This window comes from Nelumbo lutea, chromosome 1, assembly GCF_056320005.1.
Source record: "Nelumbo lutea isolate HS-2025 chromosome 1, American lotus-T2T, whole genome shotgun sequence".
Lineage (NCBI taxonomy): Eukaryota > Viridiplantae > Streptophyta > Magnoliopsida > Proteales > Nelumbonaceae > Nelumbo > Nelumbo lutea.
This window is the reverse complement of record NC_142684.1, coordinates 200,164,376-200,185,500: the sequence shown is the minus strand read 5'-3', so window position 1 is coordinate 200,185,500 and position 21,125 is coordinate 200,164,376. Positions and strand designations below refer to the sequence as shown.

Below are 21,125 nucleotides of genomic sequence, written 5' to 3'. Positions count from 1 at the left end.
GGAGGATTTTGAAGGGCAAATTCATTCTAGAAGGGTTCCAGGGTGTAACATATTGTGTTTCCTTGAGTTTTAAATTTTAATGGTTTCAGGTCAAACAAATCTGAGAGAGAGATTCAATTCAAACAAATCTTGGAATCATGCACACCTCCTGATTTTCTTAATAGGTCCATTTCTCTCCGTCATGTTTTCCTTTGACCATACAACACCCCTAGCATTTCCTATTATGATACAGGTCCCACGAAATTTGTGGCTGAGGTTTCTCATTTGTCCTATGAAAGACAGTAATTTCAGTATGACATTGTATACAAAGTAGCATTTGATTATTTTTCATTGAGAGGATTTGATTTCACCATTTGCTCATACAAAAAAGGTATTGGCATCTATAAATCAAAATCAAATGGTCGGCAACCCTACTTTCTCTTGTCAAACGAAACTACTTCATCGTTTCCTTCTTAATGAAAGTCACCCACATATTTTTTTCTCACTTGGTACTAGAGAAAAGGGATCACTTTGATTCCGGAAATTTATTGTACCTGAAAAAAAAACTTACAACCAAACAAACCGTATCATCAAAGTCGTAAGGAATCAGCCAATCAGATTGTATTCTATCATCATCATCAATAATAATAATAATAATAATAATAATAATAATATTAAATGCCATAGTATTGTCATTCCTGAAAGAATCAATAGATAAAGTGACACTTTATGAAAAAGAAAAAAGAGAATGAGTAAAGGTGCTGAGGAGATACATTACTTTTGTTGTATTGAGAGCATCTAATACCATCAATTTGGAATTATCTGTGAGAGACCCAGCTGGACCCAAAGATGGGGGGACCGATCTGGACAGACCTATTTATGTAGGGTATAATGTCTTGTATGTATCTGGTAGGACAGAAAAAGGCTTGCACAATTAGCATTTGGAAAAAAAAAATCTAACAGAAGCAAACCCTGTTAGAACGAGTAAGGAACCATCTCATCTTTCTGAGTTGCAATTAAATTTTAAAGCTCACTGTTGAGCGATGGCCAATGGAGATATGTCGAATTCAGTAAAAGGTTTTGCCTGATTATTGAACAATTACAATCCATGTACCAAATTAAAATAGAAAAAATACAATCCAATGGAAACATGCCAGACACAATTAAATTAAATTAAAGCGGAGGCCTTTGTGTGACTTATTCCCCACGTTCACCTTGAATATTTATTTCCCGCAATGGTTGAAAAGTAGAAACCATTTGACCTAAGTTTTGAATTTAGGAACTTGACTAGAAAGGATCAAAGTTTGATTAAAAAATTGAATTAAAAAGACTAGAGTTCAATCATAATGGAAGAAAGTCCAAGGACCCTAGAACCCAGGCAGGGTCGCAGACTCGCAGCGCAGCGACGACTACTCAAACCACAAGAATCAAGATGGTGAGGTAGCGAGTCTAAAAAAGTCACCCCACGCCAACCGACCACACCGTCGTGATTACCGAAAACAACCAACCTTATTTGGGCCCCACAGACTCGCGTACAGGTACAACACTCGGTTTAGAAAAGGAAATCTGACCTTCCTCCTTTTTATGGACAACGATCGTTTTTTTTTTTTTTTCACGACGAACCAAACCGTGCATATTCCCTCGTGAAAAGACAACCAACCCATCTCTGCTTTTAATGATAAAGCTCGGTTACAAAGGGATGTTTTTGTCTTTTTAAACCCGCAATGTACTTTTAAATTTTATTAGGGGACGAGAGGGAGAGAGAGAGGGAGGGGAGGGTGTGCTCCCTATCAAAAAATGGAATTTGCCCACATCACTCCTCCCTATTTTGGAGGTCCTTTTAACCGAGTAAGGCCGAGTTGCCAGCTCGGACTGGGACACGTGAACCGTACACGGAATACGAGGGGCGAGACCACCCCCAAAGGAAAGACCGCTTTTTCGGCTTCCCGGGCTCGATTTCCGCACGTGACCTGGCACCCACTCATTGCCACGTGGATCCATCTCTTCTTCTATTATTCCACGGTTTTATTTAAAAGTTAAAACTTAAAACTTCCCCGTACGGAGACCACCAGCTGTTTTAGAAAGCGACACTTGCGGCAATTGACTCCGTTCCTACGTGGCGGGCCCGCTCTGACGCGTCTCCACGTCACCCTTGATACAGTCACAGGTGTCGCCGAGTGCATGGTTGGAATGCAGAGCATACACGTGTGCGTTTCTCGAGAGTTTCTGACGTCGGTCCACCAGAGGTTGCTAGGGCATAGTCTAAAACGACCGTAACATGTGTGACGGTTTTTATTTTAATGGAACGAAAATAAATTATAGTAACAAAATCGCTTTTTTATTATGTTTCTGTTATTATTTTATTGTTAAATAAAGATTTTGTAATTTCTGGTGGTGTTTCCCGATTCAACAACCGAGTTGCCTTGTTTACCACGTCTCCTCGGCGAACGAAACTCTATAAATACCCAAACGACTCACCCGCCTTCCCTTCTTCTTTTCCAGTTTTCCTACTTCCTTGCGTGTGCGTATACATCGTTGTTGGCGTCACTTTTCTCTGCGATTTTCAAGGGCTTTCTTTGCAATTTCGCTGCCTTCAAACGCGGCTCTCTACTTTTTGCTTCTCTTCTCTCCCTCTCTCTCTCTCTCTTTCTCTCTCTCTCTCTCTCTCTCGACTCGTTCTCCCCAGGTTTCCTCTTCTTTCTTTCTTGTAGCTTTGCCTTCATTGCTCATTCTTGTCTACAGCTCCCGCTATTTATTTCTGCGAACGATTTCAGCGGTTCCTGTCGGTGGTCGGGATCTAAGGATATCCGTCCGTTTCCTGCATTTTCAGGATTGAATCTTCTTTCGCTTCTGGTCCTTGTAAGGAGAGTTACGATTTGAGACGTCGTGAATCAGGTATGCTATCATTGTCTTCTCTCCATTTCTTTCGTTCTTATGAAGTCTTTCTAGGGTTGTGCCCAATGCTGTTCGATTTAATCTAAGAAGCTTGTAGCTTTGATTTCAAACATTTCTACAAGGGGGTGTTTGATTTTCTTCCGACAGTTCTTTGATGATTGACGTTTCTCGTTGTTCGATTTGGTTTCAGACATTATTTTCTCTTATTCTCTTGTCGATCTTAATCTGGGAGGGCCGCGTCGTCGTTTGAACGCTAGGTCTTCTCCCCGATGGTTTAAACAATATGCACCAGGAGTTTTTGTTGTATATATTTTAGGATTTTACCGTATCGATTTGTCTTTTGCGAGTTGATGACATGACGTTTTTGGATTGAGCTAGTTTTGTTTTAACTCGGGCGATCGCGAGTCCTCTCGGCTTTTGACAATTTATAGCTTTTTTATTTACCAGTAACTTTTTTAGGTAAATGGTAAGCTAGCGCTGTATGTTTCAATTTTCAAATGACTCCATTAGATGGTGTAACATTTCCTTTTGTGGAGAAAATCTGTCGACATTAACCGTATTATTTCATCTTCATCATGTCTGTATGTGGTTTATAATTGATGTAATGCCGTTCTTGTTTTCTCCTTTAATTTATTTGCTTTAAATTTTTTTGTCGATTGCTGCAAACCGCAACGAGAAAACAAGGTTTGTTTCTCGTTTCCTTTATCAATATCGCCCGATCTATCCTAACTTAAACGGTCACATATTTCTTTAACGGGGAAAAAGATGCACTAAAAGCTGGTCTCACCGCGGTTTCATTAGCATCCGTTCTTGCAAAAAAAAAGCTGATCATTCTACTTTTTTTCTTTCCAGGTAGTTATTTTGGATCATGTGGTGTTAAAATGTTAGAATCCGGATCTCCTCCTACCCACAGGACACTACAGCTCTACATTGAGAACATCTCTTTGTAACATGTAAATACCGAAGATATATATCCTGCGGGTAGGATATCCGAGCTTATACTATTATATTTATTTTTGCTAAATTTGTTTTAACTTTTTTCCATGTTTGATTTCACTTTGAATTTTTTGTTCCCTGGATCCAAAATCTTATTGGCTCGCTAATTGCTACGTATGCTCAATTTTTTTTTGGGTTCTGATTTCTACCACTACGTGCGGATGTTTGGAACCGTTGCCGTTTTCAAAAAACGGCCACGTCGGATCGATATAGGCGTTTCGTTCACTGTCTACGTGGGACATAAGCGTTTTTTAAAAAATGAGTGTTAGAATTACGGCGTTTTTCTCTTGAAAATCGGTCTCAAAAAGCGCCCACGCTTCCAAACACCATTCACTCCGTAGAATTTCAATTTTGGTGGGCCAGTATATTTTGTTCTTTTCTTTTTTCCGGTAATCGTCAGTTGTAATGAAATTGGCGATTTAAAGATGCATGCTTGATTTTTTATTATACTTTCACTAATATGTTAGATCTTTCTATATTATCTACTTCTTTAGGCTACTATCAATAGCAAGATGCTACTTGATGATCTTATTGTCGGTAAAACTATAAATGATAATAAATTAAGGTCTGTTCTTCCAGCATTGATGCATTGTACGATGCATCTCTATTCTTCATAAAATATTTCCGGGTAAAACGTTCAAAGCTGTCATTGTCGTCATTCTCGTCCCATTGCCGGCGGGAGTTTAGTTCTCTCTTCGATTCCCTTTTTATCGTATTTCGTAAATACCTATCATTGTGGTAATTAACAAATTAAGGGATACTGTTCTTGTTTGGCACTTTGAATACATTGCATTCAAAGGAGAAATTACTCTTAACTGTCATCTTTTACCTCTCCCTCGTTATTTGATAAAGACAATTATATTCAATATAGAAAATAACATAAAACTTGGGTCTGTGACGTTTGTCAATCGAATATGCTATTTTTTATTCACTGTGATAGAAGAAGTGATGTTCAGATGAAAATGAAACTATGCATCGGTGGGTAGAAGGGGTCCTGTAGTCGTGTGTCTGTATACTAATTCCTTTTCTTTCTATAGTTTGAACAGAAATCTGCTTGCTTTACCCCATCTTCATCTCTCTATGGTCAACTTCTTTTTCCTCAAATTTCTTTTCTTCTTGCTTAATTTCATTCTTTCTTTTTGGTTATTGTGGTAGAAGAATATTCATTTGCAATTACCGTGTTCATCTCTCTTTCTAATATATCGTCGTACAAGTTTATAAGAAATGACATTAATACAGAATGACCATTAATTTAATATGCTATGGTAACATCTACCAAAAAGTACCATATTAGGAGATAGAAACATGGGGATTGGACCTTTTTCTGCTCTGTTTTAATTAAACATTTTAAGCAATATATAGTTCTATTATAATAAATTCTCCAAACCTTGAAAATCCCAAAGAAATAAATGAAATATTAATCAAAACCGCAAGAAAAAATTGAACCCCTCCATCGTCTGGGGGAACTTGCAGATCAATTTTTTTGAGTATACCCTCTTAAACAAATTTCTCAAACTATTCTTACTCTCTTTACATCTTTTGCTGCCCGGAGTTCACTCTTTGGATATATTCGGGTGATTGTCCAATATAAGACCTGCCTCTAGCTTTTAAAATTAAAAGAGATTGCTTATACTTTATTCTTAAACTTGCATGTAAAATAACTTGTAGCCATCTTTTGCTTAATTTATTTTTGTAATGAATTCTAATTTTCTTTAGTTTATAATTATTTTTTCTTTTCCTCCTTTTGGCTTGTGCAGACTGTACGGTTATTTTTCTGGGGTTTGTAGAGCTATATATCACTTCTTTCTCAAAATCTACTCTCCACATGATGTTCAGTTATCTCATATAAATGCTTTGTAGTTCTGGAGATGAAAAGGTATATTTTTAACTGCAGTTCGAGTTCTATTTGGGTATTAACCTGTAGTGTACCTACATCAGGGATTCCTTGGGTTCTATTTGAGTAATAACATACTCCCGTTATTGGCAGTTTTCAGGAAGCTTGCACTTGATGGACTGCTCACACAACACTACTGATAAGAAAACTTTGAAGAGGTGGTTTTTCATAGATAAAAGGGTTGGGTAAAGATAGTAGATATTTTGTATTGAACCTTCTGACCCAAAGTGGACTGTGGACCAACCTGCTCTTACAAGCCACATACTTTGTTATAATCCTTGTAAACCTTTTTATATAATCTGGATCCGATGGACTTGAAATCAAAACATGCTGCTCCTGTTCTCACTGATCCCGTACCTGTGAGTAAGTCTAGGTTAGGCATCTCCAGTCTGTTGTCTTACTCATCACCCGGAGCAGCGTTCCCTTCTGGCTTGTATTTAACAATTCCAAGAAAGAAACCTGTGCCAGGAAAACTTGATGATGTCCGAGCTGCTGGTTGGCTGGATGCCATGAAGGCTTCCTCTCCTCCTCGCAAGAAGCTAACCAAGGATTTCAATATTGAGATTACATCAGAGGATAATGATGTTGCTTATTCATCCTGGATGGTATGTTTATATTTATTGTTTGGTTAGCTTTTGAGTCTTCTTTGTTTTTCCCTTGAAGAATTTCAAAATACTGAATTGTTTATTCTAATCTTGTTTATTCCTTGATTGTGTAGATTAAATATCCATCAGCACTTACTTCATTTGAGAATATCATGAACTATGCGAAGGGCAAGAGAATAGCATTGTTTTTAGATTATGATGGTACTCTTTCACCAATTGTAGACGATCCTGACCGTGCATTTATGTCTAATGCCGTAAGTGCTTACATACTTATAAGAAAGTATTATCAAAATCTTGTTTTCTCATTCTTTCTCTAAAAGAACTTGTTTTTCTCATTAACTGATATGAATATCAGATGCGTATTGCTGTGCGAGATGCTGCAGAATATTTTCCAACGGCAATAATTAGTGGAAGAAGTCGTGATATGGTAATTGTGTGGCCTTATATTAATTGTTTTTGTGATATGATGTGGTAATTGTGTGGCCTTTCATTAATTGCTCTTGTGATATGATTACTTCTTTCAGATGGCATTTAATATTGATTACTCTTTGCTTTCCCTGTACTTGTATTAGGTATACGAGTTTGTAGGACTGACGGAGCTTTATTATGCTGGTAGTCATGGAATGGACATCATGGGGCCAGTCAGAGATTTGGCCTGTGCTGATGACCATCCAAACTGTATTAGGTCTACTGACAAGCAGGTATACTGCACTTACTGGAAAAGGTTAACCCTTTAGTATAAAATTCTTCTACTTGGTGCCTTGATATTCACTGTCTTGTTTTGATGCTTCTTTTGAATGTAGGGTAAGGAAGTAAATCTGTTCCAGCCTGCTAATGAATTTTTACCTATGATCGATGAGGTTTGTAACATCCTGCTTGGAGTAACAAGTCATCCAGAACATTAAATCTATTTTTCTTTACTCATTTTATAACGGAATCGACTGAGTTTTTTTCTTTACTCATTTTACAATGGTATCAACTGATTTTTTTTTTTTATGCTGTATTTTTGACAGGTTTTTAGAACCCTTGTCGAGAATACAAAAGGAATTAAAGGTACAAAAGTTGAGAATCACAAGTTTTGTGCCTCTGTACATTATCGAAATGTAGATGAAAAGGTAGTGGTTATTTTCCTGTAGGATGGTCATGTCATTTCTTTGGCAACAGTTTTCTGTATAATTAATTAATGCTTACAAGCTTCTCTCGCTGCTACGGTTTACTTTCAGAACTGGCCTGCAGTTGCACAATGCGTTCATGATGTTTTAAAAGATTACCCACGTCTACGATTGACTCATGGACGGAAGGTAATCTTATTGTTTCTCATTTTTATGCCCCCTCTCTGTTTTTTTGTGCTACCAAGCAGATGCCGATTTTTATCTTATTTCTCATTTTTGTCATTGGGTTCCCTTTTTATGTAGGTTTTGGAGGTCCGTCCTGTGATTGACTGGGATAAAGGGAAAGCTGTTGAATTTCTACTCGAGTCACTTGGTAATTCTGCTTCTAATTGCCATCATCATTTCCATTTTCATTTCTCATCATTCTTTAATCGAATGTTTTGGTTGGAAAATGATGCCAGGACTAGGTAATTCTGAGGATGTGCTTCCCATATATGTTGGGGATGACCGTACAGATGAAGATGCGTTTAAGGTAAAGCCAAATTAATCATTTTCTTTCCAAGTCGTTTTTAGGATCTTCATTTTGGTAAGAGTAAGAAATCAGTTGACTTCTCTTTCAGGTCCTCCGTGAGGGCCAGCGAGGTTATGGAATTTTAGTATCCTCAGTGCCAAAAGAGAGCAATGCGTTCTACTCCCTGAGAGATCCATCTGAGGTACACTACGCCAGGGTTGTCGAGAAACCCATATTTATATATTATTGTCCATAACTTTCTTTCTGATTGCATAATCACCTGCGTTTGCTCATAGGTCATGGATTTTCTGAAGTTGCTCGTGGAATGGAAGAATAGTAAGAAGGAAAAAGGAGCATTATAGTGATACCGTGTTTTTGAGGTTCCTTCCTAACAAATAATAACAAATAAATTAAGGTCTTCCGGGAGCTGCTCTGCTTGAGGTCGTCATTGAATCTGCATTTGGATTTTGATGTTTATTCATTTATTTATTTTTTCTTTGTCTTTTGGTCGGTCTTGTTCAAAGTCTCTTATCCATGTAAATCCCTTCTCCACCATGTCGTAATTATGCTTTCATCTCAAGTTGTAATCAGTTCTTTTCAACCTTCTTGTTTTCCTGATTTTATACCCGATGGTCATCTATATAGGATACAAGTTGAAATTTATAATATTTATAGAAAAACATTTCATCATAAGATCGAGGTGTTAATCTCTGTTGGAGTTTGCACTCTTCAATGATGTTCTTCAAATGCTAAAACTTAAAATGACCAAAAGCACAGTTGCATTTCAATGTTGTCCTCCGAGTCCAATTTGCATAAATAGACACAGAACAAACAGGGACATACAAATGGAGAAGGTTTAGGCACTGGCATATACAGCAAATAAATTTGGGCCTGGGCTTAGATGCTTTAAGATGGTTTTATTTGAACCTCGTGTCATGGGCTGCTGTGGCCAATCAAAAATATGGGATGAAAGTAAAGGGTAGACAGCTACCTTCCCTGTATCTCTTGGATATTAGATATACATGCGTAGCAGAGAAAAATTAAGGTACACATAGATACCTTTAAAAATATTATTAAATGTAAAATTTTAATGAGGTGTATATATATATTAATATATTTTAGTTAATTATAATTTCATTAAACATTTATGCTTAATTATAATTTATAATTTTATGAGATGGAAAAAATTTAACTCTCCTATTCAATCATAAAACATGCATTCGTACAATTTTAAAGTGAAAATATAATAATAATTATTATTTATTATTTAATTTTAAAAATTTTAAAAAATAAATAAGAATAGTTATTAAAAAAGAAATTTTAATTGTTTTGTGGATATGATAGATCATTCATAGAATGATAAAATATAATTAATTAATTATTTTTTAATTCTAAAAATATAAAAAAAAATTATTAAAGAAGAAATTTTAATAATATGATAGATCATCTATAGAATTATAATATATTTAGTTGTTGTATCAATTATAAAATATAATTCATTATTATTTATTTATTTATTTTAAATTTAAAAATTTTAAAAATATTAAAGAAGAAATTTCAATTAGATAAATCCATAAATCTAAAACATATTTAGTTTTTATAAGCAAATAAAAAATTACATTTTTAATTTGTTTGTTAATTTATATTTTTTTCAAATATCTTCATGAAATTTTCATAAATCTATTGATAACACAAAACATTATGATTTAAACATTGAAGGAAAAAAATCATGAGATATTATAAAAAAATAACGATTTATATTTATTTTTTTACAAATCTTTATAAATTTAATAATTTAGAAAAAAGATAATTTAGAAAAAAGATTTGGAGTTTTAGAGTCTTGGGGCGAAAGAAACCTTATTTTAGGAAAAAGAAACTTAAAAAAAAAAGGACCTCAGTTGTTGGCTGTTTCTTTTTCGACATACGTTTCTAATACACATTCTGCATCAACAGGTCTGCTCAGACCATCATTTTCGTTCTGCATCAACAGACGAGACGCCGGATTTACATGCGTATCCCAAATCTCGTATCTGTTTTTCACTCTCAGTTCTGCTCAGACCGTCATTTTCGTTAATGGTTCTTGGCACACCAATCCAATACACATTCTGCATCAACAGCCTGCTTCTTTATTCTTGCTCCATCAATACTTGCCTGGAGAAAGGCAACTTGCAATGCAGTGTATGCAGAGTTCAGCAGAATCTGAACTCTGGGCCATAATAAGAGGCCCAAAAGCTTATCTCCTTGATATCTGATGCAAAGGCTGCCTTGTGTAAGCTTAGAGGAACCATGGAAACATCAGATGAAATGAACGAACCCTCATCGAGCACATCAGAAGCTTACTCCCCTTTCTGAAGACATTTTGCTTATATAAGGAAGTATCAGTAGCCCACTCCCCCCACCCCCCGTTGATCAACTGCTGTATGTTTTGAATGGTTCCTCGAAACCAACCGTTGATCACCGATGAGTCCAGTGGGACTCCGTCGTGATCGCAATGAGCTGTACTGGCGTGGTGGGCAGCAGCATTACTGGAATCGGTCGTGGTGCTGCGGCCGACGATGGGGTCTGAAGCATCCTGAAAGAGTGAGTAACAGGGCATCTCAACAGCAACACGCATTGGGCTCTCTTTAAGCAACTCGGTGAGAGAGTGAGAGACCGAGTGCCTCTATGGTTATCTAATATCTTGATGGATGATTTCAGAAAACTTGATCTTGTTAGCTCTTAATCGTGTTATGCTTTGGAGTCTAGCTATATAAGTTCTGAATTTTTAGTTTGTTTTTGCTGTTTTCCTTATCTGGTGTTTTAGTTCAGTGGTTTTTTTATTGGCCTGCGTTTCTGTTTGTGGTTTGCTGGTGTTATTTGTCTATTAGTCATTGCTGATTGTATCCCCCTTTGTTGTTCTTTGTGAATTGAATTTCTTTTCTGTCCAAATAAAAAAAACAAAAAAGAAAACCAAAAGGGATGGATGTTATACTCAGTTTACAAGTGAAGAAAAGGAGTACTAGAGTTGCTATAAAATTGTAAGTCGTGTTCCTTAATCATTGTTTCTATTTAGGGTTTAAAGTATAAGAGAGAGAGTATTTTTATGCCTCTCTTAGCAAGTGTTTCTCTATACCTGTTAATTAATAATTTTATTAATCTTTAATCCAAATTAAAAACAGTCGAGTGATTTTAGATTTAGATTTTTCACTTTTGGTTTAAGTTCCTCTTATTTACTTATTCATCCCTTTGTTTCTATTTTGATTTAATTTCACTTCTTTTAACCATGACTGGTTTGTTTGAATGTTTTAGGTGACAGAAATAACTTATTTCAAGAAAAAGGAATTATCCACGACAACATGTTTTCCTGAATCACCTTAATATTCTCCTTTCACAATAGGAAAAAAGTAATTATTGACAATTTTGTTTTGGATAAACACATCTCAAGTATTATTTATTTATTTTTGGCTCAAATTCAGTTTTGGTTGAAACCAGGTTTCTTTAGGACACCCTGGTGAATAATCTCTCTCCTCACTCTTCTAACATCACTCCATCTGTTAGCTTCAGCATCAATGTTCAATAACAAAACATAGATTCCATCTCTGAAATTAGGTAGTGGCCCTTTCTGAGTATGTCTATGTTGGAGGTATAAGACTGTCAAAATACAGGACCACCATATAGAGAGCTTAAAGAGAAGGAAATTATCATCATATGGTGGCTTTATTTTATTTTTTATCTGTCTGGGTGCCTGATGCATGAAATATAATGCTTAGTAATCCATGGCTCGAGCACATGTACATCTCTATGCTTTCAGAAATCTAATGAGCATTAACATTGTGATTACTTTTTACATGGCTAATTGCCTCCTAGTACAAGTCTTTCATTTTTTTTTTTGCAAAAAACAAAAAAAAACATTACTTATAAAAGCCAATTGCACATCCCTGAGATTATCAGATATCTGAATAATATACATCCTGAGATTATCAGATATCTGAATTATATACATTCCTCCCCTGCATGCATGCCATATATGCTAAGTCATGAGCAATCATATTTATGGACATGCTTACAAAACATATATTTATGTATATAGTAAATCTTCAAAAGATGTAGAACACAATCCCTATGCATTTTATCATGCCATCCATTCACATAAAGTTCTCTTATACTAATATCTTGAAGTTTTCTATTTCTATGCTAGTTTTAAATGCTCGTTGATTGAGCTATTTTTTTGCTACCTGAAATGGGAAGGAACAACTAAACTTTTATGCAAGGTTTTCTATTTCTCATACTTGAAGAGTCATGTTTAAAATTGAGCAACTTTTAAATAAAATCTTCTTCTTTGACATGAGTAGGTTGGTAAGATGCTAGCATTACTTAATGCTATTCAACCAGATTAAGTATTAATAAAGATTGAGTATTGATCATTGGCCATTGAATCTTCATTTGAAGTATTGACAAGATCAATGTTCATGATAAGGATAAATCATAATTTATGAATTTTCCTATTTTACGAATTTTTGTTATTGTTTTCAGTTCATATTAGCTTCATTTACATGTTTTCATATTGCTTTCAGTTAATTAATATATATAGATAGTGATTACTGGAGGTAAACTTTTTTACTGACACTGAAGTTTAGTCTTTTAACTAGTTCCTATGGGGGGGGGGGGTCCTGCTTCAATTAATGCATGAAATGCATGTTCTCTTGATACAAGGCACTTGAAAGTGTGATATATGTGTGTTATGCTTTTAGGCATAACATTGATGACAATATCACCTCCTTGTACTCTATAGGGTCTAAAAGTGAGAAAATTAGGATAGTTGTCTTGTACAAATAGGATGTTAGAGATCCAAAACCAGGACAGTTTCCCAAAAAAAGGATGGTTGAGGAAAGTATGGTGGTTTTGTATCAAGGTGTATAAGGTATTATAGATCTATTTGATGTATCGGCCTAAGCAACCATAGCTATTGTTCTATTTTATGCATACTTATTTTTCTCTTTGTATTGATTTAGACAATTTGGTTTTATCCAGAAAAGAGGGTGTTTAGGAACCTATAATTTCTCAGATCACGCTATCTTTCTTATACTCAGCATGTTATAAAATTATTGACAGAGCTTTGCTCCTGTGTATTTCCATACTCACCATTAACATAAGATATTTAGGGTCCATTTGGTTCGCTTTCAGAATCAGAATTGGAATCAGAATGGTCTAATAGCCTATTTGGTTCATATGAAAATTGGAATCAGTTGAGATGAGATCTCATTCCCTAGGGAGGTGGAGGGAATGGGCATTCCCTCAAATGGAGGAATGCCATTCCACTAGGAATGGGAATGGGATTCCGATTCTGCCCAACCAAACATTTGGTTATTTATTTCTATTGTGATATTTTTTATTTCTGTAGTGGTTTCAGATTAGACCATTTTGATGTATTAGCACAATAAACATGATTTCTTTGCTAACTATAATCAATGGCAAGTGGAAAGTTCTTCAGAGCTGCCAATGACAAAGTGAAACATGGTTTGGAAGCCTTTGTTCCCAGCAATACTTACCAAAGGAAAAAAGAAAAGAAAAAATAAGATTCCAATCTTTAAGAGCTCTACCAACATAAGCAAATGGAATGCCAAATTGCCAATTATACAATATTTCAGAATGTTTTGAACTTAATTTGTTCAAAGCATAATGTTAATTAAAGTGGCCTTGTATATTGACATTTCATTTCGTGTACAGGTTTGGAGTGGTAACCCATATTTGTTGGGTTGGCAGAGGAGTGTGTAAAAAGCTTCATATCTTTGCTTTTAGCCAATTTTTTGATTGTAAGGGTGGTGTGAAAAGCTTCATATACTAGTAATAGAGGAAATTCAACAATTGTTGTGCACAATTAGTGATGTAAACTCAATCCGATTCAATGGTTGAAGCTAGTAGAAACTTAACCTTATTCAGTGATTGAAGTTGATGCAGTAATGATTTGGATGGTGGGTCCTGACTCTTGATTCATGTTAACCAATTGTTTACTGTTTAGGGCTTGAGCTTAACATCTTCCATTTTAGCTTGAACTTTTCTGCAATGTATTTACCCAGGTTTTAGTAATATATATGTTATCATCATAATCTGTCAACCTCCAGGTTTAAGATAACAGTACTAGTTTGGTTAGTGAAACAAGTTTCAATGTACTCAATACATGGTTTTGGCCATAAAAATGATGCTTCAAGCAAACAAGTTTTGAATCAGTATTTTTGTTCTCTGTGCAAGTTACCTTATTTTTTCCATGTTGAGGATAATGGGGCCATTCAAACTGTCCATCCTGGAGGAGAATTTGTTGACTGAACACATTTTTCAGCCCCCTATATATGTATCAGCTATATCCAGTCTTAAAATGAAAAAAAAAATTTGAAAGGGGTTTATTTGGATGCATGATAAGGATTTTAGGGCTGAAATTTTCCCCATGTTACAAGATAAATTATCAGTGGAGATAGAAGATTAAAATTCTTAAGTCAGCTTAACTATTAAGATGATTATGAGGTTCATCATCTAGAATCTAAATCATATGTTGAGATCTTAGAGCCATCAAGGTGATTTTAAAATAATATAATTATAGTCTTGGTTCCACCATTTCTTTTTGTTTGGGGTGCCATAGCTTAGAGGATATATGCCTTGCTAGTTTGACTGCATTCATAAATCAGAGAAATTTTAACTTTTAACTCTGAAAAACAGGCTAAAAGAATGGTGACATAATCATAGTTGTCAAGGCAACGCCTAGAAGACAAGGCACCCTTTGAGGCTCCCCTCGCCTAATTGCCAAGCAGTTTTGTACTATGTATTATAAAATATTTTTTTATTCTTTATTTTTTGACATAGTTATAAAATAGACACTATTAAACTAAAATATTCATTTTGTGTGTTTATATACTAATTTATTTTTATAATTTTCTTATTTGTTAGGGTTTAATCAATATAAACATTGCTAAATGCTCTATTCCCCAACGACTTTAAAACCTGAACCAACAAGTAAGGAAGAACTTAAAATTTTGTCTAATCAACACATTTTCTACTACTACTACTACTACTAAATAATACTAAATAAGGGTTCAGCCTCTACATTTTTTGAATTTTCTTTTCCTTCTTTTTCTTCTCATGAATATGTTGATTTTCTATACTTTAACATGAACTCTATACTTTTCTTATAGAGTATGAATAATTATTAAGTAAATATGGTTATGGTACCTAGGGTCATAAAAAAATCCATTGCCTAGGTGACGCCTAGGCGACTAGGTGACAAGGCATCCCCCCGTCGCCTAGCCTCGCCTTGGCACCTTGAAAACTATGGGCATAATTACATCTTCTTTTCAAAATTCTAAAACATTAATAAAATTCTTTAGATCAATTTGACCCTCTAAGACAGTTAACCCTGTTCTAAAGATGTGAGTTAAATAGAAAATAACTTTTGAAAAGTTAGAATTAACCATAAGTTTTTATTGTAGGCAAAAGATGATAATATATTATATTAAAGAAAAAGTTTTTACAAGGCAGCATGTCCATAGTAGAGTGCCTTTGATATTTACAAGCATAATAGGCCAAAACATGACCTTATATGTTCTTAGTTCTGGGTATATAGATGAATTTTAAGTCTCTGAACTGGCTTTGGAGATGTGATATCCCCTCAAAATGCACTTGATCAATCCATGTTCGGTCCATTACTTGAAGATTTAACTTCTTTACTATCACTTCAGCGTCCAAGAAAACTTGCGCCAATTGGCATTGTAACTCTATAGCAGCTTCCGAACCCTTGATAACTGCATGGAGTTCTGCACTGTAGCTATCAATGGCTCTACGAATTGACCCTTGGGCTGCAATGACCTGCCTATCACCGGTGCATAAATCTATAAACATTCAATTTCTTCTTTCATGGTTTCTTTCCCTTGTTTTTATACCTACATAAAAAAATAGAGAATCTTATGACTAGTATCATACACCAATGGCTTGACATATGTTCTATAAATTCTATAACAGCTAACATGATTAGAAAGGTGTCAATCATGGATATACAGTAAAAGTTCAAGGAGTCCAAGATGGACATATGACACCCATTTTGAAGTTTCAGTGCAGCATAGCCAGGACCCTACCTTCAGGTCAGTCTACAACTAAAATGACCAATTAGTAACACAAATCACATCATCTTTTCTTTTCCCTAAAGTAGTTCAAACTCAGAAAAGTTAGTTAAACAGATTCTAAGAAACATCTTAAAATTTGAACAACATAACTGACAAAGTATTTTTATATTGGTTCATATGGGTCATATTTTTAATAAGCTGCTAATAGATTCTTCATTGCTCTTAATTAGCCATCAAGTACATACTGATTGATGCCAAACAAATAGTAATATCCTACTGGAGAATAGATTTTACTAGCAACCATCATGTCACATTGGCTGTAATTGTAAGTCTAGCATAGCAAGGACCATGAGAGGAGGTTGTAAAAGAGAAAGGAGCTCATCTCCAGTAAGTTCCCTACCCAAGTCTCCGTTAAATGGCTATGCTAAAAATTCTCATCCATCTTAATAGAACCATCCACCCTGAATGGGTCAGGACTGGCAATCATCAAACTTCATTTTGGTGATTAGACCTGTTCATGGGCCGGGTAGCCCGATGGCCCGGCCCAGTCCGGCCCGCACTCCGGTCAGGTTTGGTCATGTAATTAGGTCCGCGGGCCTGACCTCGGGCCTAACACACTTAGTCTGACTGTGTTTTGGGCCGGGCTCGGGATTCGTCAAAAAAGCCCAGCCCGACTCAACATTATATATTTTATAAAATATATAAATAATATAATATTTATTAAAATATATATATTTATAATTTAATATATACATTTTTTTATTCTTTTCTTTATAATCTCCCTCTCTCTCTCTATTCAGCCACTAACAGTATGGGCTAAACTTCGGGCTCGGGCCCAAATTGGAGGCCCGATGGTCGGGCCGGGCTCAGACTCGGGCCTTAGAAAAATCTGTTAATACAGAGTGAAAGCCCAGCCCAAACCCGGCCCATGAACAGGTCTATTGGTGATCCCTTCACCAAATTTCTCTTCGATGCATTATAAATTACATTTTTATAAGTAGGAATACAGTCCTAAAATCTTTATTTGGGGCACATGGAACAGCCACTACTATAGATAGCTTCTTTTACTAGTCTGTAAATAGCTTATTTTACTAAATGGAATTGTCATTGTTATACTTGATGTTGTCTGGAAGTTGACCATGGCATAACATTACCTACTCAACTCAACTCACTAAGCCTTCTCCCAACTATACTGTTATCTACTGAAGATGAGATTCCAAAGGTGAATAAATAATGTGGAATCGTACTTGAGCATATGATGATTCAGGTGATTTAAGCTTTTGATGTTACCTTCTCATCTTCATGACTGATGAATTTTTTTATGTTTTCTAAAACTTCCTACCCTATGTCTCAGTTTTTGATTTGCTATATTGCTGAAACTTCCCTTCTAGTTACCTAATTGGAGATTGCTTTTGGATCTATATTTCTTTGCCTGTGGTTTAACAATCATTTTTGTTGCTGATGACATCAATTATGCAGATGTGGTTATTGATTTCTTATGCCTTTTTTTATTTTACTTGTATATGCAGAACTTCATTGATCTGGCAAGTTCTGAGAGCTCCAAAGCTGAAACCACTAGTGTGAGACGAAAAGAAGGATCATAAATCAATAAAAAGCATGCTAACTCCTGGAACTGTGAGAATCTAGACATTATTATAGTGATAGAAATACTCATACATGGAATTCTGGATGCTTTGGAAATCTTTAATGATCCCATTTCTAGTATATGATAACTGATTACTGGACTTAAATCATCATTAGATACTTTTCCTGTTTTCCAATGTTCATTTTGTTCATTGATAACCGAAAAAAACTCTTGTTATAGTAATTGGAAAAATGTGCTGTCGGTAACATGAAATCGCCTTCGTGTTCAACTACAAAGCTTGATTACTTATGCCACTGTATTCTATCTTGCTAACCTTGTTGGATTTTCCTTTAACCAAAATCAGATTGCCAGAGTCAAAATGTATACCGATAGAAAGAATCATTGGTATATCTTAACTTATACTGACAACCTGTCAGTGTAAATCAGAGAAAAAAACAAACAGATGAACATTGGAAAGGCTATGACTTCTCTCAACCCACCCATTGACATCCCTACCAGGGACACTAATTACTTCCCTCAACCCACCTAAACACTACCTGGTACCTCTTATACCAACAGATTCCACCAACCTGAAAGGCTATGTTCAGATCTTGCAACAAAGAAAGAAACTTGTCTCTTATGGACATACCATTTCCGACCATGGATGGGAATGGCAATTATAAAAATTTAATATTTCTATTCTGGTTCAAACTTAAGAATAGAATCCATCATATCCATGACAATTTTGGAGTGAAACCAGTAATATCCATTAAGTGGCTCATGTACTGCTGCACTATATAAAAGGATAAGAAGCCTAACATATCAAACATGAATATTGTGGCACACAACCCAAGAAACATTGCCAAACATCCATTGTTTATCAATAAGTCAGTAAATAGGCAAAAAATATCATTATTAATTTCCACCCAATACTTTCACCAAATATTGTATCATATGACATTAGTTATAAACTTCTATCAGGTTTTATATCTCTATGATTGCCCTGAATTTGCCTTCACCAGGGTCTAGGAATGGCAATGAGGTGGTGCAGGGCCAGGATTTTCCTGCCCCGTACCCGACCCATTCAAATTTCCCGCCCTGAACCTTGATGGGGCTAAAAATCCTAACCCCATCCCCGGGGATCCCCGACTTTGCCTTGCCCTGCCTCGGCCATTCTTACTTGTATACTTATTAATTTATTTTTTATTTTTTGAAACCTAACTAGAACTATTTTATATTATATAATATAATATAGTATAATATAATATATATTAGCATATATTAATAATTTTATATATGTATATTATGTAATATAATATAGTCGGCGTGGGGTGGACAAATACCGTCCCCACCCTGTCCCCGAGTTTCAGGTTTCCCCAAACCCGCCCTGAACTCCGATCAGTGGTAAAAAAACCTGCCTTGATCGGGGCGGGACGGGGATGGGTCAAATTGTCATCTCTAACAGGGTCTGGGGGCTTCATGTTCATGGGTTTGGGGAATGGGTTCTAACTTGTAAGGCAATTCTAGATCGTAGATACATTCATAAATTAAAAGGCAAGAGGGACCTCTTTTTGAACCTTGTCTCTTTCATACCATTCTCATGTGAAAGTCATTTTCTGGGAGGACAGGTGGTGCGGTGAAAGGCCTTTGTGTATTTATTTTCCCTCAATTTTTTCTTTAACACAAGACAGGGAGTGTAGAGTCTGCTATTGCCTTGAAGTTAGCACAAGATAAGGTCTCCACTTCGAAATGATTTTGCGGAAGTTGTACGTGCAGCATAGGTGGACAAAGACCAGGTTTTATTTAATATTGGTTCACACCTTCATGACTAATTTTCTTCTTGTTTTATTTAATATTGGTTCATACCTTCACCTCCTTGATTCAAGATGGACATTCTATGACATTGATTGAACACCTTAATATATTAATAAGAAGCTGAAATTTTCATTTTCTTTTATGCTTTCCTTCTTTCTTTCTTGCATTGGTGATGGCTGCCCCATTAAAATTCTGTTTCATTTATTTAATCTATCAAATGATAACGACTTCCTTTAAATGTTTTGACCAGAACTCCAAAGTAGAATCCATCGAGATTCGAGGATGTCATTCCGAGGGAAGTGGATGTCTGTTTGAGCCATCGGACCCTGAAGTTCCGATGCAAATGCGTTGTTCTTTTTCTTCCCATGATTGATTTTAACTGTAAGAGTTAATTTTTCTGGATTATTTGCCTGAAAAAAAAATCAGTTTTTGAATCTTGTTTTCTGTTTGCCATGGCTGATGATAATTGCAAATTGGATGGCTTGGTGTTTGCCATGGCTGATGGAAGTGGATGGCTTGGTGTTTATCGTTGTTTTTATTGGTTACTTGGTTTAATGCTTTAATATACATTATTTCGAATTTTATATGTTGATTGTATATTATGAAAGCATTTTTGGGATTGGTATACATTGGGTTAGCCGTTGGGGCGTTCAGGGGATGGGGTACCCCGTTGTGTAGCCCCATGAAGCAAAAAAAAAAAAAGGAATGTAGTTTATATTTTTCATAAAATTGTAATCTTTTAATAGAAATTTGTGAGTAAATTTATAAGTTGCAAGTTTCTTTTATTTAAAACAAAAGTATATTTTTTTTTAGAAAAAAATACTAATTTTTATACTGATTTGGGGAAAGAAAGCATTATTAATTATATCATTAGCAGAGTTGTATGTTTTTTTAGTGACATTCTTGAACCGTCACTACTTAAGGAAATAGTAACGGTTAAGCAGTGTCACTACAGCTCTGCATATTTTTCTTGTATTCCAAAATGCTTCATCGGAGAGCAATATCTAAACATTTGAAAATAGGGGTGTTGTTTTTCTGGTTGAATGTGGTTCTCAAAATTCAATTCTCACCTCATGTGAATGATTTGAGGCAATAAAGATTGGCTAATATTTTTTTGCTTTAGGTTATTTTACACTATTTTTTTATAGGTTTTGGTAAAATTCAACTCCATTTGGCTTTTAGCTATTCTTAATTCCTAAATAAAATGGATGCTTCAAGTTATGGAGTAGGGGTAACACCAAATTTGGCAAATTGGGTTTTTAATTCCAACCCTAACCTACCCAACCTTAGATCCACCAACCTTAATCTAACCCTACTCAACCTTCAGGTTAGGTTGGGCTCGGGTTGGGGCCAACCTAACCTTTCTGCCATCTTAAATTCTCTCAGGTTCTATTAATTTTAGATTTACAAGCCTACAATGCATCGAACTTTTATGACCACAGCTAGCTATATTTTTTTATTGATATTTTATAGTTTAATGTTCTTATTGGTTTATGGAAATAAAAACAAGAATGATACTGAAAAGACATGATAATAGGACCTTCTGCAATTAAACCCCATATAATTTCATAAATAACCACTCGATTGGTTACCAATTCGATGTTATTGGTTAATTGGTTACAACATAGGTGACCTCTTGGTTTATT

The 21,125-nt window shown here is 35.3% G+C and overlaps 1 protein-coding gene across 9 annotated transcripts; it reads left to right on the top strand.

Moving 5' to 3' along the window:
• Window positions 1-2,363: 2,363 nt before the first annotated feature.
• On the top strand, window positions 2,364-20,076 carry LOC148880334 (putative trehalose-phosphate phosphatase F). 9 transcript variants are annotated; one of them, XR_016104529.1, is made up of 18 exons: window positions 2,364-2,874; window positions 3,727-3,855; window positions 5,628-5,746; window positions 5,858-6,369; window positions 6,483-6,623; window positions 6,725-6,796; window positions 6,942-7,070; window positions 7,173-7,229; window positions 7,383-7,484; window positions 7,593-7,670; window positions 7,785-7,854; window positions 7,943-8,013; window positions 8,102-8,194; window positions 8,289-8,433; window positions 9,946-10,628; window positions 17,609-17,714; window positions 19,356-19,460; window positions 19,730-20,076. XR_016104529.1 is itself a non-coding variant. In XM_088962190.1 (14 exons), the coding sequence occupies exons 4-14, from the start codon at window positions 6,073-6,075 to the stop codon at window positions 8,352-8,354; spliced, it is 1,176 nt and encodes a 391-aa protein (XP_088818316.1). In that variant the 5' UTR covers window positions 2,364-2,874; window positions 3,727-3,855; window positions 5,628-5,746; window positions 5,858-6,072; the 3' UTR covers window positions 8,355-8,685. The 9 variants fall into 9 exon arrangements, 4 of the variants coding, with proteins under 4 accessions (XP_088818316.1, XP_088818317.1, XP_088818318.1 ...); XR_016104528.1 differs by lacking the exon at window positions 19,356-19,460; XR_016104531.1 differs by lacking the exons at window positions 9,946-10,628; window positions 19,356-19,460.
• Window positions 20,077-21,125: the final 1,049 nt, after the last annotated feature.